The 21,927-nt window shown below is 38.9% G+C and overlaps 1 protein-coding gene across 1 annotated transcript; it reads right to left on the bottom strand.

The window, feature by feature from the left end:
- Window positions 1-617: 617 nt before the first annotated feature.
- Window positions 618-15,952, bottom strand: LOC118638610 (zinc finger protein 570). The gene is made up of 5 exons (XM_036274661.1): window positions 15,833-15,952; window positions 15,054-15,223; window positions 11,306-11,432; window positions 10,887-10,982; window positions 618-2,051 (listed from the first exon to the last, which is right to left on the bottom strand). Exons 2-5 carry the CDS (start codon window positions 15,156-15,158, stop codon window positions 694-696), a joined length of 1,686 nt encoding a protein of 561 aa, XP_036130554.1. The 5' UTR covers window positions 15,159-15,223; window positions 15,833-15,952; the 3' UTR covers window positions 618-693.
- Window positions 15,953-21,927: the final 5,975 nt, after the last annotated feature.

Here is a 21,927-nt window from a genome sequence, read left to right on the forward strand (position 1 = left end):
ATCCTCACCCGAGGACATTTTTCCATTTTTTGTTCAGATAGAGTGGAAGGAAGAGAGAGAGAGAAACATCGACGTGAAAGGGACACATTGAATGGCTGCACCCGCACGACCAACCAGGGCTGGGGACAAACTGCAACTGAGGTATGCGCCCTTAGCGGGAACCGAACCCAGGTCTCTCTGGACCATAGGCCGATGCTCTAACCGCTGAGCCAAACCGGCTAGGGCTATTATCCCTATTTTAAAATTAAAGAAAACCCTGAGGTTTTGATAAGTGAAGCAAATTACTCAATGTCACATAGTTCCACAGTAGTGGTAGAGCTATAATTTTCTAGAATCTAAGCTTTTCATTCCGGGAAGTATTTAGTGCCCAGAGAGTAACACTAAAATAAAATAAGGCTGAGATGTACGTAAGAACCAGATAATAAAGCACCTCACAGACAATTTTAAAGACCATAGATGTTAGCTTAAGAACAATAGCAAGTCAAAAACATTTTAATTGGAGGCAATAATGTATGTATTATTACACTTCAAAAAATACCATTTCTAGTGCATGGTGAGAAATAAATTTAAGGAAACCAAAATTGATATAGGAAGGCCTGTTAGAAAAGGTGTAGCAATGAAATGGATCTTAAATTAGGGTGACATTAAAGATGGAGAAAAAAGTATAAATTCCTGAAATATTTATAATAGGGTCTACAAGACTTGGTGATTGACTGAATTAGGCAGTGAAAGTGACAACCCAAGATGGATTCTCTGATGATGAGCAAGGTGTGCATGCTGCCTGAAGGTTTTCTTGCATTCCTTACATTCATAGGGTCTCTCTCCAGTATGAATTCTCTGATGTTGGGCAAGGGATCCACAGTAACTAAAAGCCTTTCCACAAACATTACATTCGTAAGGTTTCTCTCCAGTATGAACTCTCTGATGTTGGGTAAGGGATGAGTCATTGCTAAAAGCCTTCCCACATTTAATACATTCATAGGGTTTCTCTCCAGTATGAACTCTTTGATGTTGAGCAAGGTAAGCAATCTGGCTGAATGCTTTCCTACATTCCTGACATTTATAAGGTTTTTCTCCGGTATGAATTCTCTGATGTTGAGCAAGGTGTGAATTCTGACTGAAGGCCTTCCCACATTCCTTACATTCATAGGGTCTTTCTCCAGTATGTATCCTCTGATGTACAGTAAGGTATGCACGAAGGCTAAATGCTTTCCCACACACATTACATTCATAAGGTTTCTCACCAGTATGAACTCTCTGGTGTTGAGCAATGGATGATCTATTGCTAAATGCTTTCCCACATTCAATACATTCATAGGGTTTCTCTCCAGTATGAACTCTCTGATGTTGAGCAAGGTAGGCAAACTGGCTGAAGGCTTTCCTACACACCTTACACTCATAAGGTTTTTCTCCAGTATGAACTCTTAGATGTTGAACTAGGTGAGCATTCTGACTAAATGCTTTCCTACATTCCTTACATTCATAGGGTTTCTCTCCAGTATGAATCCTCTGATGTTGAACAAGATTTGATCTCTGGCTGAAGGCCTTCCCACACTCTACACATTTATAGGGTTTCTCTCCAGTATGAATTCTTTGATGAAGAGTAAGGGATGAGCTCTGGCTGAAAACTTTTTCACAGTCATTACATTTCAAAAGTTTCTTCTCTGTATAGATATTCTTGGGTTTAATAGCCATTAAATTTTTTTTAAAGCTTTTCTTATATGTGTCACGTTTATGTACTTTCTCCTCTTTTGGAAGTATCTGTTGTGTATGAAGCAGTGTGTTCAGATGGAATATTTGCCAAGATTTGTTATATTCTTGTCCTCTTTCATAAACAAGGGCTTCTTCATTAGTATTTGTCTCTTTTTTGAAATGCACCTTCTGATTCCCTGGGTGCCTTTCAGAATGGCTCTCACACTTCCATTCCTCTCTCAAATCGGAGTACTCAAGATCACAGCTTGTAAGTTTTTCTGTTATCCTCTGAGATGACTGTGCTTTGTAAATGTCCTGCCTTGGGGTTAATTCTTCACTCTCATACACAAATTTCCAGCCTGAAAAAGAATAATAAAAAATATCTTCTCTATTATGTAGCAGGAGGTACATTTATGAAAGTACATAGAGAGAAGTATGTGAGTTTAATAGCAAATAAAACCAACAAAAACATTAACTTTCATAGTTCTGAAGTGTGTAAGAACAAAAAGTTAAAATAGGTTATACAGAAACTTGAGGAGGAATAATTAGAATTATAGAAAAATCAGTAAGGTAAATCTCAGGTCAAGAAGCAATTATAGACTTAAAATTCTCAGTAATGTGGGAATAGAGGGAGTATACCTCAACATAAAAATCACATATGAAAAACCCACAGCTAACATCATACTCAATGGCGAAAAGCTGAAAGATTTTTCTTTAAGATCAGGAACAACGCCTGGCCAGTGTGGATCAGTGGATTGAGTGTTGTCCCATGGACTGAGAGGTCTCAGTTTGATTACCGGTCAGGGCACATGCCGGGATAGCAGGCTCAGTCCCCAGTAGGGATTGTACAGGAGGCAGCCAATTGATGTTTCTCTCTCACATCAATGTTTCTATCTCTCCTTTCCTCTCAAAAAAAAAAATTCAATAAAAAATACTTAAAAAGGTCAAGTACAAGACAAGATTGCCACTTTCACCACTTTTATTAAACATAGTATTGCAAATTCTAGCCACAGCAATCAGACAAGGAAAAAAAGTAAAAGGAATCCAAATGGAAAAGAAAGAAGTAAAACTGTCGTCATTTGCACATAACATGATACTACATATAGAGAATCCTAAAGCTTCCAAAAAAAAACTTTAGAACTAATAAATTCAATAAAATAGCAGGATACAAAATTAATATCAGAAATCAGTTGCATTTTTATATACCACCAATGAAATACCAAAAAAAGAAATTAAGAAAACAATCTTATTTACAATTGCATTACAAAGAATAAAATATCCAGGAAAACAATTTAAATAAGGAAGTAAAAGAACTATAAGAAATTAAGATACAAGTAAATAAAAAGATATACCATGCTTATAGATTTTTTAAAAAGTAACACTCTTACTCCCCAAAGTAATCCACGATCAATACAATCCCTATCAAAATACCAATGGCATTTTTCACAGAACTAGAATAATCCTAAAATTTATACAAAAGCATACAAGACCCTGAATAGCCAAAACAATCGTGAGAAAGGACAAAGTTGGTGGTATCATGCTACCTGACTTCAAACTATGCTACAAGGGGATAGTAATCAGAATAGCATGGTATTGGTATAAAAATAGACACAAAGATCAATAAAACAGAATAAAGCCCAGAAGTAAATCCATGCATCCGTGGTCAATTATTCTACACAAAAGAGGCAAGAATATACCATGGGGTAAAGACATTCTCTTCAGTAGATGTTGTTGGGAAAACGGGACATACATGGGAAAAACAAACCAGACCACCTCCTTTCTCAATATCTAAAAATAAACTCAAAATAGATTAAAGACTTAAATGTAAGACTTGAAACCATAAAACTCCTAGAAAAAAATAACATAGGCAGTAAACTTTTTGACATCACTCTTAGCAATATTGTTTTTGTATGTTTCCTCAAATAAGGGAAATAAACAAACAAAAAAAAAAACTAGTGATACAGATATCAAGTACAGCATAGGGAATATAGTCAATAATTATTTAGTAACTATACATGGTGTCAGATGGGTCTAGACTTATTGAGGCAATCACTTCTTAAGGTATATAAATGTCTAATCACTATGTTGTACACCTGCAAGTAATATAATATTATATGTCAACTATAATTGAAAAATATATTTTTTAAAAGGAGAAATTATGAATGCAGATGGTTGGATTCAGTTACAACTTTATGCATGTATAAATAATACAGCCACTGAAATAAGCTCCATTCTCATAGTTGCTTCTTTTTTTTTCATCCTCACCCAAAGACATTTTTCCACTTTTTGTTCAGACAGAGTGGGAGGGAGAGAGAGGCAGAGAGAGAGAGAGAGAGAGAGAGAGAGAGAGAGAGAGAGAGAGAAACATCAATGTGAAAGGGACACATCGAGTGGCTGCCACCTGCACGACCAACCAGGGCCAGGGCAAACTGCAACCGAGGTACGCACCCCTAGCAGGAATCAAATCCGGTCTCTCTGGACCGCAGGCTGACGCTCTAACCACTGAGCCAACCTGGCCAGGGCTCATAGTTGCTTCTTTTAAGGACATTCACTTAACATTGTGACAGGTACTGTTCTAGAAGCTTTCAATATCACAGTAAACAAAGCAAAGGTCCTTACCTTCATGGACCTTACTTTATTGGCAAGACAAAATAAATGCTAATTAAAATGAGGATAATTGGGGTCATCTATAATGCTCTGAACAAAAAAATGAAAAGAAAATAGTGGACTGGAAAAAGAAATAGAGGAAGATATAAAAAAGTGGAAGCACATACCTTGTTCATGGATTGGAAGAATTAACATCATTAAAATGTCCATACTACCCAAAGCAATCTATAGATTCAATGATATCCCCATTAAAATACCAATGACAGCCTTGGCCGGTTTGGCTCAACGGTTGGAGCGTTGGCCTGTGGTCCAGAGAGACCTAGGTTCAGTTCCCGCTAAGGGCACATACCTCGGTTGCGGTTTGTCCCTGGCCCTGGTTGGGTTGTGCAGGTGGCAGCCACTCGATGTATCCCTTTCATGTCGATGTTTCTCTCTCTCCCTCCCATTCTATCTGAACAAAAAATGGAAAAATATCTTCAGGTGAGGAAAAAAAAAAACAAAACCAACAACATACTTCACAGAACTAGAACAAATACTTCAAAAGTTCATATGGAACCAAAAAAAGACCCCGAATAGCCACAGCAATCTTGAAAAAGAAGAACAAAGTTGGCGGGATCACATTACCAGATTTCAGGTTATACTACAAAGCCACTGTAATCAAAACAGCCTGGTACTGGCACAAGAACAGGCAGATAGATCAAAGGAACAGAATAGAGAACTCAGAAATGGACCCAAAACAATATGCTCAATTAATATTTGACATAGGTGGCACAAGCATACAGTGGAGTAAAGACAGCCTCTTCAACAAATGGTGTTGGGAAAATTGGACAACTACATGCAAAAAAATGAAACCAGACCATCAACTTACACCCTGCATAAGAATAAACTCAAAATGGATAAAAGACTTAAATGTGACACATGAATCCATAAATATCCTAGAAAAAAATGTAGGCAACAAAATTCTGGACATCATACGCAGCAGAATTTTCACTGATACATCACCTAAGGCAACAGAAACAAGGGAGAAAGTGAACACATGGGACTATATCAAACTCTAAAGCTTCTGCACAGCAAAAGAAACAACCACTAAAATGGAAAGGCAACCCACCCTAAGGGAGAGCATAATTGCCAATGATACATCAGATAAGGGGTTGATTTCCAAAATATATAGAGTGCTCATACAACTCAACAAAAGGAAGACAAAGAACCCAATTAAAAAATGGGCAGAGGAACTAAATAGACACCTCTCCAAACAGGACATACAAATGGCTAAGAGACATATGAAGAAATGCTCATCATCACTAATCATCAGAGAGATGCAAATTAAAACAACAATGAGTTATCACCTCACACCTGTCAGAATGGCCGCCATCAACAAATCATCAAACAACAAGTGTTGCCCTGGCCTGTTTGGCTCAGCGGTTAGAGCGTCGGCCTGCGGTCCCGAGAGACCCGGGTTCGGTTCCCGCTAAGGGCGCGTACTTCGGTTGCAGTTTGTCCCCGGCCCTGGTTGGTCGTGTGGGTGGCAGCCACTCAATGTGTCCCTTCACGTCGATGTTTCTCTCTCTCTCTCCTTCCTCTCTCTCCCTCCCACTCTATCTGTACAAAAAAAAATGGAAAATATCCTCGGGTGAGGATAAAAAAAAAAAAAAAAACAAGTGTTGGCGAGGGTGAGAAAAGGGGACTCTAGTACACTGCTGGTGGGATTGCAGACTGATGCAGCCACTGTGGAAAACAATATGGTGTTACCTCAAAAAATTAAAAATTTAACTGCCATTTGACCTAGTAATCCCACTTCTAGGAATATACCCTAAGAAACCTTAACCACCAATCAGAAAGAATATATGTACTCCATGTTCATAGCAGCACTATTTATAATAGCTAAGATCTGGAAACAGCCCAAACGTCCATCAGTAGACGAATGGATTAAAAAGCTGTGGTACATATAGACAATGGAGTACTATGCAGCTGTAAGAAAGATCTTTTATCCTTTGAGACGACATGGAAGGACCTGGAAAGTATTATCCTAAGCGAAACAAGCCCAACAGAGAAAGACACGTATCATATGATCTCACTTATTTATGGAATATAATGAACATAACAGTCTGAGGAAGGGGGTAGTCCCAGAGATGTGGAAGTGAGGTACAGACTGACAATCCCCAGAAGAGGGGATGTGTGTGGGGGAGATAAACCACAGAATTTAGATGCATGTATGCATGAACAATGGACATGGACAACAAAGCTGGGGACAGGGTCGGGGGGGCGGGGAGAAGGGGAAACAGTGGGGGAAAAGGAGAAACATCTATAATAAAAATAAATCAATTAATTTTTAAAAAATAGTGGAAATTGGGAGGCAAGGGGGAAAGCATGAGAACCTATTACTGTAATAATCAAGGTGAGAGATGCTAATGCTTTAGACCACAGAGATATCAATGAAGGTATAGTAAGTGATCATTTTCTAGGTGTATTTTGTAGGAAAAAACAAGAACATATTCTAACAGATTGGATATGAAATGTAATAGAAAGAGATGAGACAAGTATGTCTTCAAAGTTTATCATGTGAGCAATGGAAGGTTGAAAAAGCCATCAATAGTAATAGGAAAGGCCATGTTTACAGTAGGTTTAGGTAGTGAGATATGAAAGATATGGAGTTCTTTTTTTTAAATCCTCACCTGAGGATATTTTTCCATTTATCTTCAGATACAGTGGGAGGGAGAGAGAGAGAGAAACATTGACATGAGAGGGACACATCAACTGATTGCGTCCCAAGGCCAGGGTTGAAACCACAACTGAGGTACATGCCCTTGGCCGGAATCAAACCCATGACTCATTGGCCCGTGGGCCAACGCTCTACCACTGAACCAAACTGGCCAGGGCTGGAGTTCAATTTTTAAAAAATCATTTTTCTTTATTGATTTTAGAGAGAGAGGAAGGAAGAGGGAGAGAGATAGAGACATTGATGAGAGAGAACATCGACTGATCACTTCCTGCATGCCCCTCACTGGGGATCAGGCCCACAACTTGGGCATGTGCCCTGACCGGGAATCAAACTGGTGACCTCTTGGTGCATGAGTCGATGCTCAACCACTGAGCCACAAAAGCCAGGCTGGAGTTCATTTTTTAACATAATAAACTTACAGTGTTTTTAGACTTTTGAAATGCAAATATTAAGAAAGGCAGATGGACACATGAGACTGAGCTTAAGATAGAGGTCTTGACAAGAGATTTAAAATTGGGAGTTGCCAGCATATAGATGGTATTTAAAGATAATATATTACCAGGAGAATGAGGGTATATAAAGGGAAAAGAAAAGAGAAAGAAATGAATACGAATATTAAGATATTTGAGAAAAAAGAAGAAAGCAAAAAATTGAGAAGGAGCAAACATAAACAAAAAAATAACGGTAAGGACATTAATACCATATGATATTAAATTAAAAGTTATAGTGAAAATCATCTTGCCCAGCCAGTGTGGCTCAGTGGACTGAGCATCATCTTATGGACAGGGCGGTCTCAGTCAATTCCCAGTTGGGGCACATGCCCAGTTTATGGCCTTGATCCCTAGTGGGGGGGCATGCAGGAGGTAGCCCATTGATGTTTCTCTCTCACATGGATGTTTTTCTCTCTCCCTTCCTCTCTCTCTAAAAAAAATCAATAAAAATATATTTAAAAAATCATCTTGTTTAATAATTTCTACTGAAAAAAATACACTATCACAATAGCACACATAGTACTGGAATGTATGGGGTGGGCAAAAGTAGGTTTACAGTTGTTTGTATGGCAAAAGACATACAGGTCATGATTATCAGAATAACTTTATTGTGTTTTACATACTCAAACTGTAAACTTACTTTTGCCTACCCATGTATTACTTTAAAAATTACACAAAAATAAAACCCTAAATGTCAGTGAAGCAGGTGGCAGTTATACAAACCTCCTCCAAAGTCCAAACTGGAATGGCAACTAAATTATAAACCAACCAACCTGAATAACCAAGGATTTACAGAAGAAGCCACATCAAGACTGGTAGGAAAAGCAGAGACATGAAAAGGGCTGGCCCCACACCCACATGTGGCAGTTGAGAATCTGGAGGGATATCCCAGCTACAAAGGTCCCCTCTGAGAAGTGTGGGGTCTCAACCCCATGCCAGGCTCCCAAGCAAAGAACACCAGAGCTGCAATGAGGAGCCCAGACACCCAACTGTGAAAATCAGTGGGGATTCTGTCCCCCAAGTACCCTCTTAAGGAACCAGCACACAAAAAGACAACCTACTGAATGGAAGAAGCTATTCACCAGTGATTCATCTGATAAGGGGTTGATATCCAAAATTCATAAAAAACTCATAGGATTCAACACCAAAGAGACAACAGTCCAATTAAAAATGGGTAGAGGAGCTAAATAGACTCTTCTCTAAAGAGGACACATATTTGGCCAATAGAAATATGAAAAGATGGTCAACATCATTAATTGTCTAGAAATGCAAATTAAAACTGCAATGAGATATCACCTCACACCTGTCAGAATGGTTCTTATCAATAAATCAATAAATGCTGGCAAGGATGTGGAGAAAATGGAACCCTCATGCACTGTTGGTGGGAATGCAGATTGATGCAGCCACTATGGAAAACAGTATAGAGGGTCTTCAAAAATTAAAATGGGAAGTGCTTTATGACCCAGTGATTCCACTTCTGGGAATGTAATCAAACAAACCCAACATGTGGCAGCGACCCAAGTGCCCATCAACAGATAACTGGATATAAAAATTGTGGTACATATATACAATAGAGTATTACTCAGCAAATAAAAAAGAATGAATCTTACCATTTGTGATGCCAGGGATGAACCTAGAATGTATTATGCTAAGTGAAATATGTCAGTTAAGAGAAAGACCAATACCATATAATTTCACTAATATATGAAAAAAATAACAAAACTGAAACAGACTCATAGAGAACGGGAACAGACTATTGGTTACTAAAGGGGAGAGAGGTTGGGAAACTGGGTGAAAAAGATGAGCAGATTAAAAAGTACAAATTGGCCCTGGCTGGTTTGGCTCAGCGGTTGGAGCGTCAGCCTGCAGACCAGAGAGTCCCGGGTTCAGTTCCTGCTAGGGGCACGTACCAGAAACAAAAACAAATTAATTTTTTAAAAAATCAAAAAGTACAAATTGGTAGTTATAAAACAGCCATGGGCATGCAAAGTACAGCACAGGGAATATTGTCATAATATTGTAATAACTATGTAAGCTGTTAGGTGATTAATGGAAATATTAGGGGGAACACTTTATAATGTATATGATTGTCTAAACACTATGATACACACCTGACAGTAATACAAAATATTAGTGAATGAAAACTGCAATTAAAAAAATTTTAAGTTCTTTTTTCTTTCTTTTATCCGCACCCAAGGACACTTTTCCATATTTTGTTCAGATAGAGTGTGAGGGAGAGAGAGAGAGAGAGAGAGAAACATCGATGTGAAAGGGACACATCGAGTGGTTGCCACCATACGACCCAACCAGGGCCAGGGACAGACTGCAACCAAGGTACATGCCCTTAGCGGGAACCAATCCCGGGTCTCTCTGGACCGCAGGCCGATGCTCTAACCATGGAGCCAAACCAGCCAGGGCTAAAGTTCTTTTTAACAAAAAAATCACAAAATAATTAATAATAGAAACATCTAATGATAGTAACCATTAGAAAGAATTATGTATATATTGACTTGTAAAACACTATAACTAAATCATTAGATAAATAAAAGGCACATAATAGAATGTAGAAATTATGGGAAGATTACTGTACTATTTATGCTTCTTTATTTTTAATATATTATTTCACTATGTTATAATTATTTTACAAAAGCAACAAAAGAAAGCATAAAGAAAATAATTAACCCCGGAAGATACCTTTAACATTGATCACAGCAACAGTGAAGACAGAAAATACCCTACAAATAATCTTTATAAGGAATGAGCAAAAGCTTTACAATTTTAATGAAGGTCCCATTTATGTCATCTTTATCTTCGTATATTCCATTTACAGTTCTATCATAACTCTGCAACTAGCCTACTAATTGTTTGTTTATCGAACATATAACACCTTTGCATCTTGCATGTACCTAATATGAGTTCATAGTATGAGGTGGGAACTGTTCAAAGCGCTTTAAAGTATTACTCTATTTTACATATGACAAAACAAAAGCAGAGAGAGGTTAGTAACTTGCCCCAAATTTCACTGCATGTGTCAGGATTTAAACCTGGTACATCAGTTACAGCTGTCTGTCAAGCTCAAAAATTGATCAGATTAGGAAAATATATTTTTTAAAAGACTGAAAGAGGCTTATGAAACTGGGAGGAAATAGGACTCAGAGAATAGATAAGGGAGTTATTAGAAAGAAGGGGGCAAAGTGTTAAAGGAGACAGTTATGAATAACAAATTTGGGAGAACATCCTAAAAGGCCCCAAGTTTCTACTAAGATCTAGAGCATTTGAGATCATGCCAACAAAGAAAAGTGCAGAGGCAACACCTCTGCGCTGGGCTGAGATGTACCCTGCAAAGGTTTTTGTCTGCCTATTTCTTCTTCACCTACCTGAGCACAAGCCTTTTGCCAGCTCTTTCTTCACCATCCAGGGCTCTTTCCCTTGTTCCAACAATAATATCACACTTGGCTTAGAAAAGCAAAGTCCTGCATATATAAGAAACAAAATTTGGTCATATTGTAGATATCCCAGAATTCACATCCAGTCTTTTGATCATCAGGGAAGAGGGAACTTAATAGTAAGCCAGGGAAAAATGTGTCAAAGATATGTATTCAATGCATAGAGAATTTGAAGCTTCTGACATAGGTTAATAATAGACCTGTCTACTGCCAACTCCACAAATATTAAATCATTATTTGGTACAGGCAACACACATTCAACCAAACACAGCAGATACTATCCAAAAAATCATTTGGTGGTAGCAAAGAGCCCCTTATGAACAGAAGCTCAGTACTGCAAATATTCTTACCCAGTGATACCAAGATCCTGTAGTTCTCCAACATCACATTACTGTACAGATGCCTTTGAGAAGAATTTAGACAATCCCACTCCTCTTGGGAGAAGTCTACGGCCACATCCCTGAAGGTCACCAACTCCTGAAATGAAATAAATGAAAGGAAAATAAGTTCATCGCTTACCATACTTACCTCATTCCTTTTGCCTCAGCTACACTGGGCTCTCTCTGATATTACATCCTCAACTATGTTAAGCATGGTTACCATCAGGGCTTTTGTACTTCCCGGATCATTCTGTATAAAATGAGCAATGCTCCTGCCCTAGTTCTCTATTCCCCTGACCCTGATTAATTTTTCTCTATGGCACTTACTGTTGTTGTTATTTATTGTCTGTCCTCTACCTCTACTAAAATGTAAGCTCCAGGAGGACAAAGTATGTTTTTGTTTTGGTCACTGCTATATTCCCAGTTACAGAACAGTATCTGGCACACATGAGATATTCAAACATTCACTGAATAAACTGAGTTAATAAATTAATGGTTTGAAGAGTTCAAGAAGCTGTAAGAGGACTAAAGGTGGGACGAGAAAGTGCTTGCTATTTCTTTAAAAAATGTGCTAGACCAAATAGATCATCAATTCCATTCAAATTCAAATACTTCAATCCAGAGTACCTTAAGTTTTATGTAGAGATATGGATGTTCCACTCATAATACTATTTCTGCCTAAATGGGCTGGGCAAAGTTCTTAAAAACTTGTGAGCCATGCTGGGATTCAGTTGGATTCCAGATTTCTATAATGCGACCACTTGCTAATGAAACTAACATATATCATATGTTTGTGTGTGTAAAATTTGTTTTTACAAAATTGAAAGAGGTATATCTGTCATGGCAAGAAAAGACTTCATTATTATTTGATAGAATTTTGGCATAGTTAAAAAAACTGCCTCTACCAAATAAAAATTCTTAAAGTGTTTTTCACAATCTTCTTTCTTAATTATATTAAGTAATTTGTAAATTTCTGCCTCCCTATTCTAGCAACATACCTCATATGTTGCAGAAACATTCCTGTTAAGAGTTTGGTTCATACGGTATATATGCTGTCAAAAATGTTTTTTAGCTTATATAAATTTACTAAATGTATAAACATTTTTATATATAACATACACATTTTTTGACTTAATTTATACAGTCAGTGAAATGAATTACAATGTCAATATACGGAGTTTAAATTCTAACCTTAAAATATTTTACCTCTAACAAATGATCATAATACTCAGTTTCAAAATTCATTCATAATTATAATCAAACCAGTCTGAAGCATAATAACAGCTCCCTTCACCATGATACCCTTACAGAAACATGGCTCCCAGCTGAGAATACATCCCCTCAAGTCCTGCCATGTGGTGACTGTCTTATTTCCCACATTCCTTGTACTACAGCACCTAAAAGTGAGGCAAGTGACCTCTTTCCACATTACACTTGTTTCTAGACCATTCCCTTCTCTCTAAAAGAGACCTAGTTTTATGTCAACCACACTATCCCTCATTTCAGTTATCTACCAATTCCTGGTAGACACCAATTCTCTGGCATTCCTGGACACATGGCTCACTATCACATCACTTTCTCCAATGCTATTCCTGTTATAAATTTTGCTCATTACATTATATTATTTATATCCATATAAATAATCCTCCCAACCACCTGGCCTCTCAGTTCTCCAACCCCCCTCCCCACCAGTAATGTTGTCCTCCACACTTCTATAGTAATTCACTTCCATTGTTATACCCCAGACCTTGTCATTACCAATCCTTCCATAATCTCAACTCTCCAACTCGGACTTCCACCTCCTATATTCCAACTTTTGCCCTATGGTACCCCAATCAGGATAATTCTTTCAACCCAACAGAATGTACAGATCATTGATCTTGCCACATTTTCACTGCTCCTCACCCGTGCATACCCTCACTTCCTAGCACAACCATTTGTTATAATCACCCCATTCATATACCTTCAACTTTCCTGCTCCTCTCTCACTTAACTGTATTCACCTGGTTAACTGTATTCACCGAACCACAGCCATTTCTCAGCATATATCCTGTTTCTGTACTGTACATAGGTGAACTTTGCTGGAGAAAAATCATACCAACCATGCTAACTGGTCTTACTTTAAAGTCATGATCACTAATCTCAAGTGGGCCAAAATGCTATGTACACAATATATTTTTCTAGTCCATTCATTCCACCACTCTCCTAAAATGACCATTTGATACTTTCCTCTCTCTCCTCAAATCTTCAATACCTCCTCCCCCATCCTTATTTTTAGGTGACGATTTTTCTAAATTTTTTTTTTTTAAAGCCTTTCTAAGAGAATTTCCACAAACTCCCACAGCATCTACACTTCTACCAGCACCTGTGCCTAGATACTCTAACTTGTTCCTATTACTATAAATGAACAGGCTGCCTTCCTACCAAAGGCCAAACTCTTCACTTGTACACTAAACCTCAGCTCCTCTGACCTACTCAAGTACAGTGTTCCAGCAATTCTCTCCTTTCTCTTCTTCACCTTCAAATCTCCATGTCTGCTAAATCAACATCAGCATAAGACACTTATTTTTTAAAAACTTTGTCCACCATAGTTTCTCCTTCAGTCACCACCCATTTCTCTTTTTAGCTTACAACTAAACTATTTTATAAAGTTGTCTATACTTTTTATTATTTCTATCCCCGCCAGGAAGAGAAATGACCTGTGTAACAGAATTACTTTGGCTTCTTTGTTAAGAATAGACTAGCAAAGAGTAGGGTGGAAGTAGGGAGACAAGGTAGGAGGGTAGAGCAATGATCTAGTTGAGAGGTAATGATTTGACCAAAAAAACCCAAAAAAAAAGCAATGTTGATATTATAAATTGGTCAGATCTGCATATCTTCTGAAGGCAGAACAAACATAACTTCTTCATGGAACACTTCTAGCTTAAGCACTTGAGACAGGGAATATGTAAGAGTTTCCCAATTGGTTTCCCTGCTTCTATCCTTGTTCCATTAGGTTTATTTTCAGTAGCAGTCAGAGTGATCCTATTAAAATGAAAATCAGATCATGTGATTCCTATGCCCTAAAACTCCCAAAGGCTCATTTCACTCAGTTCGAGATATCTGAGTTTGAGGTATCTATTATATAATCAAATGAAGACGCTGAGTAGGTAGTTGGATATACAAGTCTGGATTACAGGAGAGAAGTATACAGTTTGGTAGTTGTTGGCATATAGATAGTATTTAAAGCTGTGAGACAGGATAAGATCACCAAAGGAGTGATTGTATATAGAGCACAGAAGAGGACCAAGGTCTAAACCCTCTTAGTTAATAGGTACTTAATAAAAATTTGTTGAATGAATGAATGTTTGGGCAGAGACCAGAATGAAGAAGTTGGTCTATATTGGAGGGAACAGCATTCTAGGCAGAGGGAAGAACAAGTGTTAAGAATATATCCAACTCACTACAAGGAAGCTAGTGTGTCTGGAACCAAGTAAGTTACAGACAGGGTGGAAATAATTAGATGAGGTCAGAGGGATAGTCAAGGGCCAGATTATGCATGGCCTTGTAGGCCAAGGCAAAGTCTTCAGCATTTATCCTGAATGAGTGGGAATCCACTGGAAAGTTTTAAGAAGTAACAAAACTGGTTACCCAGAAAAAGTCTCAGTAGAAGTAAAATTAATGTCTGCTTGTTTCAAAAAGCAGCAAAATATTTCAGGAAAGAAAAACACCAACTCACCTGGTACATGGTTTTAAGAAGTCCAACAGCCATTCTTTCCTGCTCTTGACTCTTCCCTTGGGAAATGGCAGTGTCCTTAGATGACTGAGATGGGAAAGAGAACATGAGAAACTAGGTTTTCCTTGCAGCATCCAGAATCATCAGCCTAGAAGTTTGCAGCTTCTCTCTTCCTGTTAAGAGAGAAGCATAATGGAAACCTCAGAATTTGCTTGCATACAATTTAATCCATGCCCGAATCACTTCCTAACTTATTTTAACAATAGATTTTACAAATAAAAACTCCAAGCAATATAATCATTTATATAAAGACAACACAACTTTAATAAATAACAGCACCAAGATTAAATAAAGGTCTTTCTGATCCCATAGTCCCTTTAAATAGATCACTGGTGGCACACAGTCTTACTCAATCTCCATAGACACCGATTCTTAAAAACGACAGCGTCAACCACCGTTTTGCACACAGCACAGTCAGTGGCCATGGGTATGGACATAGTTTCCACGGTCACCCTCTCTCCCATACTCCCCAGCCTATGGTGTCACTCACAAACCCAGTCACAAAGAGGCCGAAGGTACGGGTACAAGGGGACAGTGAATCCTCTTCCACCCCTACTCACAGTCTCACACTACGTGGCACCAACCCCTGCCTTACACCCACAGTCACACAAATACGATGTCTGCAGGCATATCGAGTGACAGTCTCACACGGTTCCGTATCGACCACCACGTCACACAGAGGGCCCGGGGACCCGCGGCCACTCCTCAGCCCACTCCCCTACCTGCAGAACTGAACTGCGGGGAGATCCCGTCCTCGCCCCCAAGGCTCAGGCAATTTCTACTACGGCCCAGGTACAATCCTTAGGGTCTGATGGAACCCAGCCCCCGCGGGCCCGGAAAGAAGGGACAAGTCCTCCGGAGGACACAAAAGGGACGCCGGCTAATGCACGCGGTGTCCACTGGGAAATGTAGTCCAGACCAGAAAAGACGGCGGCGCTGCAGTCCGACTGCACCCGCACTAGGGGTTCGAAACGCCACCCCTTTTGCCCCCGGCCCTCCCGCGCCAGCCTCTCTCAGGTCTTCCAGAAGGAGTTCAGAAGTTCCTATTCCTCGTAGCTCCGGGCCTGGGTCCGCAACAGGGACTGAGCCGAGTTTCACACTAGACGGTCTAGGACTAAAGTGCGCGCACACCAGGTCCTCAACCCTTAGCCTGAAGAATTTAGAGTCCGGGTGAGTCGCAGGGGGCGGGGTCTGTGTGGTGGCTGGCGCTAGTGCGCGCGTCTGCAGAAAGTGGGAGAAGGACCAGTTCCTAGAATTGCGGAAGGGTACCCGAAAACAGTAGGTGAGTGTGGAGAACGGGGACTCGAGTGTGCGGAACAGGGACCAGAGTGTGCAAGCGCGTTAAAACTTCCTCCCAGTCCCCCCGTCCTCTAGTCTAGGGCGTTCTTGTTCAGGGAACCACTTACCTTGCAGACGGCAGGGTCAGGGTAGAAAGCCTAACCGTTTGCAGACGGTTCTCCTATTCGAGATCTGGTGATGGTGGGAGTGAATTTGTCCTCTCTTCCAAAAATGACCCTCCTGCCAGTATCTTCACATTTCCCTTATTCCCTACATTCAGATAAAAATGTCTCCTTTTCAGCCTTGGAGGGTGTGCTCAGTGGTTAGAGCATTGTCCTGCCCGCTAAAGGGTGTGTGAGGGGGGGTCAATTCCTGGTCAAGGGCGCTACTGGGGTTTGTAGGTAAAGTCCCCCTGGTTGGGTCGGTTGGGGCACATGGTGGGGAGAGGCAACCAATCCATGTGTCTCTCTCACATCATATTTCTCTCTCTCTTTCCCCCTCCCTTCCTCCCATTCTCTAAAAATCAAGGGGGAAAAATATTCTCTGGTGAGGATTAGCAACAACAACAATAAATGTCACATTTCCAAAGAGGTTTTACCTGATCACAACTCTCCCCTGGCACTCCATGTCTCCTTAATGTAACTCTCTACCCCCTTAGTACAATATTGTCTATATTTTAAGTATTTCATTTGTTTATTGTCTACCCACAAGTTTCTGTCACAAGACTGTCATTTTGTGAGTTGGTGCATGACCCTTTGATTCTGTCATTGTGTGTGTGTGTGTGTGTGTTTCTATGAGTGTGTAAAACTCTGTGTTAGAGTGAGCATGCTGCATTTCTGTGACCATGTGATAGTGTGTGCAAGATTTGTGATTTACCTCTGAGAATCTTCTGCAATAGAAAGGGACAGACTGGGGGAGAGTGGAGTAGGAGTGTGTTATGATTGTGTGACAGACCATGAGGATAAGACTAATGGATAGGGGTTTGTGTGTGGAACTCTTCCCTGTGGTAACTGATTAGAAAGCACCTCCTGTGTGCCAAGTGCTCTTTGAAGTGCTTGGAGAGACACAGAGAAAATAAACTTTAAAAATTTGCAAATAAGCCCTGCCTGGTTTGCTCGGTGGTTAGAGCGTCGGCGGACCAATGAGTCCCGGGTTAAATTCTGGTCATGGGCACATACCTCGGTTTCTGTTCATCCCTGGCCCTGGTCGGGGTCGTGCAGGAGGCAACCAGTTAACGTGTCCCTCTCAGGTCGAAGTTTCTCTCTCTCCCTCCTTCCCACTTTATCTGAAGATAAATAGAAAAATATCCTCAGGTAAAGATTAAAAAAAAAAAAGCAATTGTACATTTACACAATGGAATACTACTCAGCCTTAAAAAAATCCTTTGCAATTACATGGATGGCCTGTAGAATATTAAGCTAAGTGAAATAGGTCAGTCAGAGAAAGACAAGTACCATGTGATTTCACTTATTTGTGAAATCTAATGAACAAAATAAACTAACCAATAAAATAGAAAAAGACTTATGGATATAGAGAACAGACTAATGGCTGTCAGAGGGGAGGCGTGTTGAGAGGGCTGCGTAGAAAAGGCGAAAGGATTGAGGGGAAAAAACCTCATGGACACAGACAACAGTATGGTAATTACCAGAGGGAAATGGGGAAGGGGTGAGGTAGAAGAGGGTAAAGGGGGTATAAATGAGATGGAAGGAGACTTGGCTTAGGGAGGTGAATACACTATACACAATATACATATATATTATAGAGCTGCACACCTGAAATCTGTATAATTTTATTGACCAGTGTTACCCCAATAAATTCAATAAATAAAAAAATAAAAATAAATGAATAAAAATTATGCAAAGTGAAGTCATACACAAAAGGACAAATTATTCTGCTTGTAAGAAATATTTGAATTAGGCAAATTCATAGAGAAAGAAAACAGATTGGAGGTTACCAGGGCCTGGGGGAGAGGAAGAATTGGGAGTTATTATGGAAGTTTTGTATTTCTTCCTTGATCTCATTGGTAATCCATTCATTGTTTATCATTAACAAGCTATTTAGTCTCCATGTGTTTCAGTTTTTTTTATTGTAGTTGATTTCTAATTTCATGCCATTGTGATCTGAGAAGGTGCTTGATATGATTTCAGTTTTTTTGAATTTGTTACAGCTTATTTTGTGTCCTGACACGTGGTCTATTTTTGAGAATGATTTATGTGCACTTGAGAAGAATGCGTAATCTGCCACTTTTGGATGAAATATTCTGTAGATATAAATCAAGTCCATCTGATCTAGTCTGTTGTTTAAGGTAACTGTTTCCTTGTTGATTTTTTGTCTAGAAGATCTATCCAGTGATGTCAGTGGGGTGTTAAAATCCCCTACTATGACTATATTGCTAACAACCTCTCCCTTAAAGTCTTCCAAAAGTATTTTTAAAAATATATTTAGGTGCTCCTGTATTGGGAGCATATATTTTTACCAGCATTTTATCCTCTTGTTGGAATGATCTTTTTTGTATTATATAGTGTCCTTCCTTGTCTCTTGTTATGGCCTTTGTTTTAAAGTCTATTTTTTCAGATATGCCTCTATCCCAGCTTTTTTTTTCTTTTTTTTTTCATTTCCATTTGCATGAAATATTTTTTTTTCCATCCCTTCACTTTCAGTCTGTGTGAATCTTTTGTTCTGAAGTAGGTCTTTTGTAGATAGCATATAAATAAGTCATGTTTTCTTATTCAGCTACCCTATGTCTTTTGATTGGAGCATTTAGTCCATTTACATTTAAGGTTATTGATAGGTACATATTTATCGCCATTTTTTAAAAAATAATTATATTCCTCTCTCGCTCGGTTTCTTTTTCTTGTTAAAGCACTCCCTTTAACATTTCCTGCAATGCTAGCTAGTTTGGTGGTAATGTACGCCTTTAGCCATTTTTAGTCTGAGAACCTGTGTACTGTATTTCACCTTCAATTTTAAATGATAGCCTTGCCCTGGCCAGTTTGGCTCAGCAGTTGGAGCACTGGCCTGTGGACCAGAGAGTCCTGGGTTCAGTTCCCGCTAGGGGCACATACCAAGAAAAAAAAAGTCAATTAAATGATAGCCTTGTTGGATAGAGTAGGCTTGGGTTCAAGTCCTTGTTTTTCATTACTTTGAATAATTGATGCCAATCTCTTCTGGTCTGAAGTGTTTTTGTTGAGAAATCAGCTAAAATTCGAATGGGTATTCCTTTGTAGGTAACTTTCTATCTCTCTCTTGCTGCCTTTAAGATTTTCTTTGTCTTTAACATTTGCTATCTTACTTATGATGTGTCTTTGAATGGGTCTCTTTGGGTTCATCTTGATTGGAACTCTCTGTGATTCCTGAACTTGTGTGACTTTTTCCTTTACCAGGTTAGTGAAGTTTTCCGTCATTATTTCTTTTGATAGGTTCTCTATTTCCTTGCTCACTTTCCTTCTGTTACCTCTATGATGCAGGTGTTGTTATGATTCATATTGTTCCAAAGTTCCTTTAAACTCTCCTGCTTTTTCATTTTTTTTCTTTTTTCTGGTCTAATTGGGTGTTTTTTCTTCCTTGTTTTCCAAATCACCCAATCTTCTGCTTTATTCAATCCAATTTTGATTCCTTCCAAAGTATTCTTGATGTCAGATATGTTATTCTTCATTTCCGATTGATTCTTATTGTGGTTTCTATTTCTTGTTTCATGCTGATATAGTTCTCACTAAGTTCCTTGAAATACTTAGTTATTTGAGCTTCCTCATAACCAATACTTTAAACTCTATATCTGATAAATTGCTTGTCTTCATTTCATTTAGCTCTTTTTCTATAGTTTGCTTTTTTTTTTCTTTCATTTGGGATTGTTTCTTTTTCTCCCCATTTTTCCTGTCCCTTTGTATTTTTTTCTAGGTATTAGATCAATCTGCCATGCCTCCCAGTCTTCCTGTGGTGGCTTTATGTGATAAGTGGAGCAGTCTCTTAGGTCTGCCTATTCAGCCTCCATTTTCCTTATTAAGCTCTGTGTTCACAAGATTTCGGAAGATTGACAACTCACTCACCAGAATGCCTCCAAATTGTAAAGGACATCAAAAAGAAGGAAAGTCCAAGAAGCCGTCACAGCCAAGAGAAGCCTGTATTCAAAGTCCCATTGTATCTTTCGTCCTCACAACTGTGTTTTTTCAGTTGACTCAGGCAGAAAGCATATCACATTGATTCCAAGAAGTCATTCCACTCATTGAGGGAGGTTGCATCTAAGTAGTTGGAAGAACTGCTGATGCTTGTCTGATACTTGAACTCTACATAGTCTAAAATCCACATCAAGTAATTAAACTTTTCATACTATTTTGGTGTGTGTTGGGGGGAGGGTCATAAGTTTCAACATTCCAAACAAATTTTGGGTTGGAGGGGGTCCATCCTGTGCCTGCAGATTGGCAACAATAGGTAAGAATAGATACCATTGCCCTGGCTGGTTTGGCTCAGCGGTTACAGCGTCGGCCTGCAGACCAGAGAGTCCCAGGTTTGGTTCCCACTAAGGGCACGTACCTTGGTTGCAGTTTGTCCCTGACCCTGGTTGAGGGTGTGTGGGTGGCAGCCAGTCGATGTTTCTCTCTCACATCAATGTTTCTGTCTCTCTTTCCCTCCCCCTCCCTCCCACTCTATCTGAGGATAAATAAAAAAAAATAAAAAAAAATAGATACCACTGTCTTTTTTCACAAATGACATGATCATCTATGTAGAATATTTGATGGGACTTCCAAAACTCTAGGAGAAATAGCAATGATCTTTTAGCAAGGTAACAGGCTACAAGATCAAAATACACAAAGCAATTGTATTTTTAAAGACTGGCAATAAACCCTTGGAATTTGAAACTTTAAAAAACACCACTTAAATAGCATCAAACTCTGAAATACTCAGGGCTACATCTGGCAAAAGATTTAAATAAAATATTTCTGAGAAAGATTTAAATAAATGGAGACATATAATGTTCACAGGTCATGAGCTTCACCATTTTAAAGAAGTAAATTCTTCCCAAATTTATCTATATATTTAATAAAAATACAAGATAAATTGGGGGGGGGTATAAATTGAAAAATTCCTTGTAAAATTTCCCTAGTTGTTTATCCAAAAGAAATTTAAATTTTGTTCATACAAAAAACTACATGAATGCATATAGCCGCTTTAGTTATAATAGCCAAAAGTTGAAAACTTACCCATGCTCTTCAATGAGTGAACGGCTAAACAAACTGATATATTCACATGGAATAAAAAAAAAATGAATTACTTAACACATGTAACAACATATGTGAATCTTCAGGGAATTATGTTAAGTGAAAAAAATATCAAAATTAACTACTGTATGATTTGATTTATACAATATATATATTTTTTTCTTCAGACAGAGTGGGAGGGGAGAGAGAGAGAGGGAGATAGAGAAAGAAACATTGATGTGAGAGAGACATATCAACTAGTTGCCTCCCCATGCAACCCCAACCAGGGCCAGGAAGAACCACAACCAAGGTATGTGCCCTTGGCCAGAATCAAACCCAGGTCA

Source organism: Molossus molossus, unplaced genomic scaffold, assembly GCF_014108415.1.
Source record: "Molossus molossus isolate mMolMol1 unplaced genomic scaffold, mMolMol1.p scaffold_m16_p_21, whole genome shotgun sequence".
Classification (NCBI taxonomy): Eukaryota; Metazoa; Chordata; class Mammalia; order Chiroptera; family Molossidae; genus Molossus; species Molossus molossus.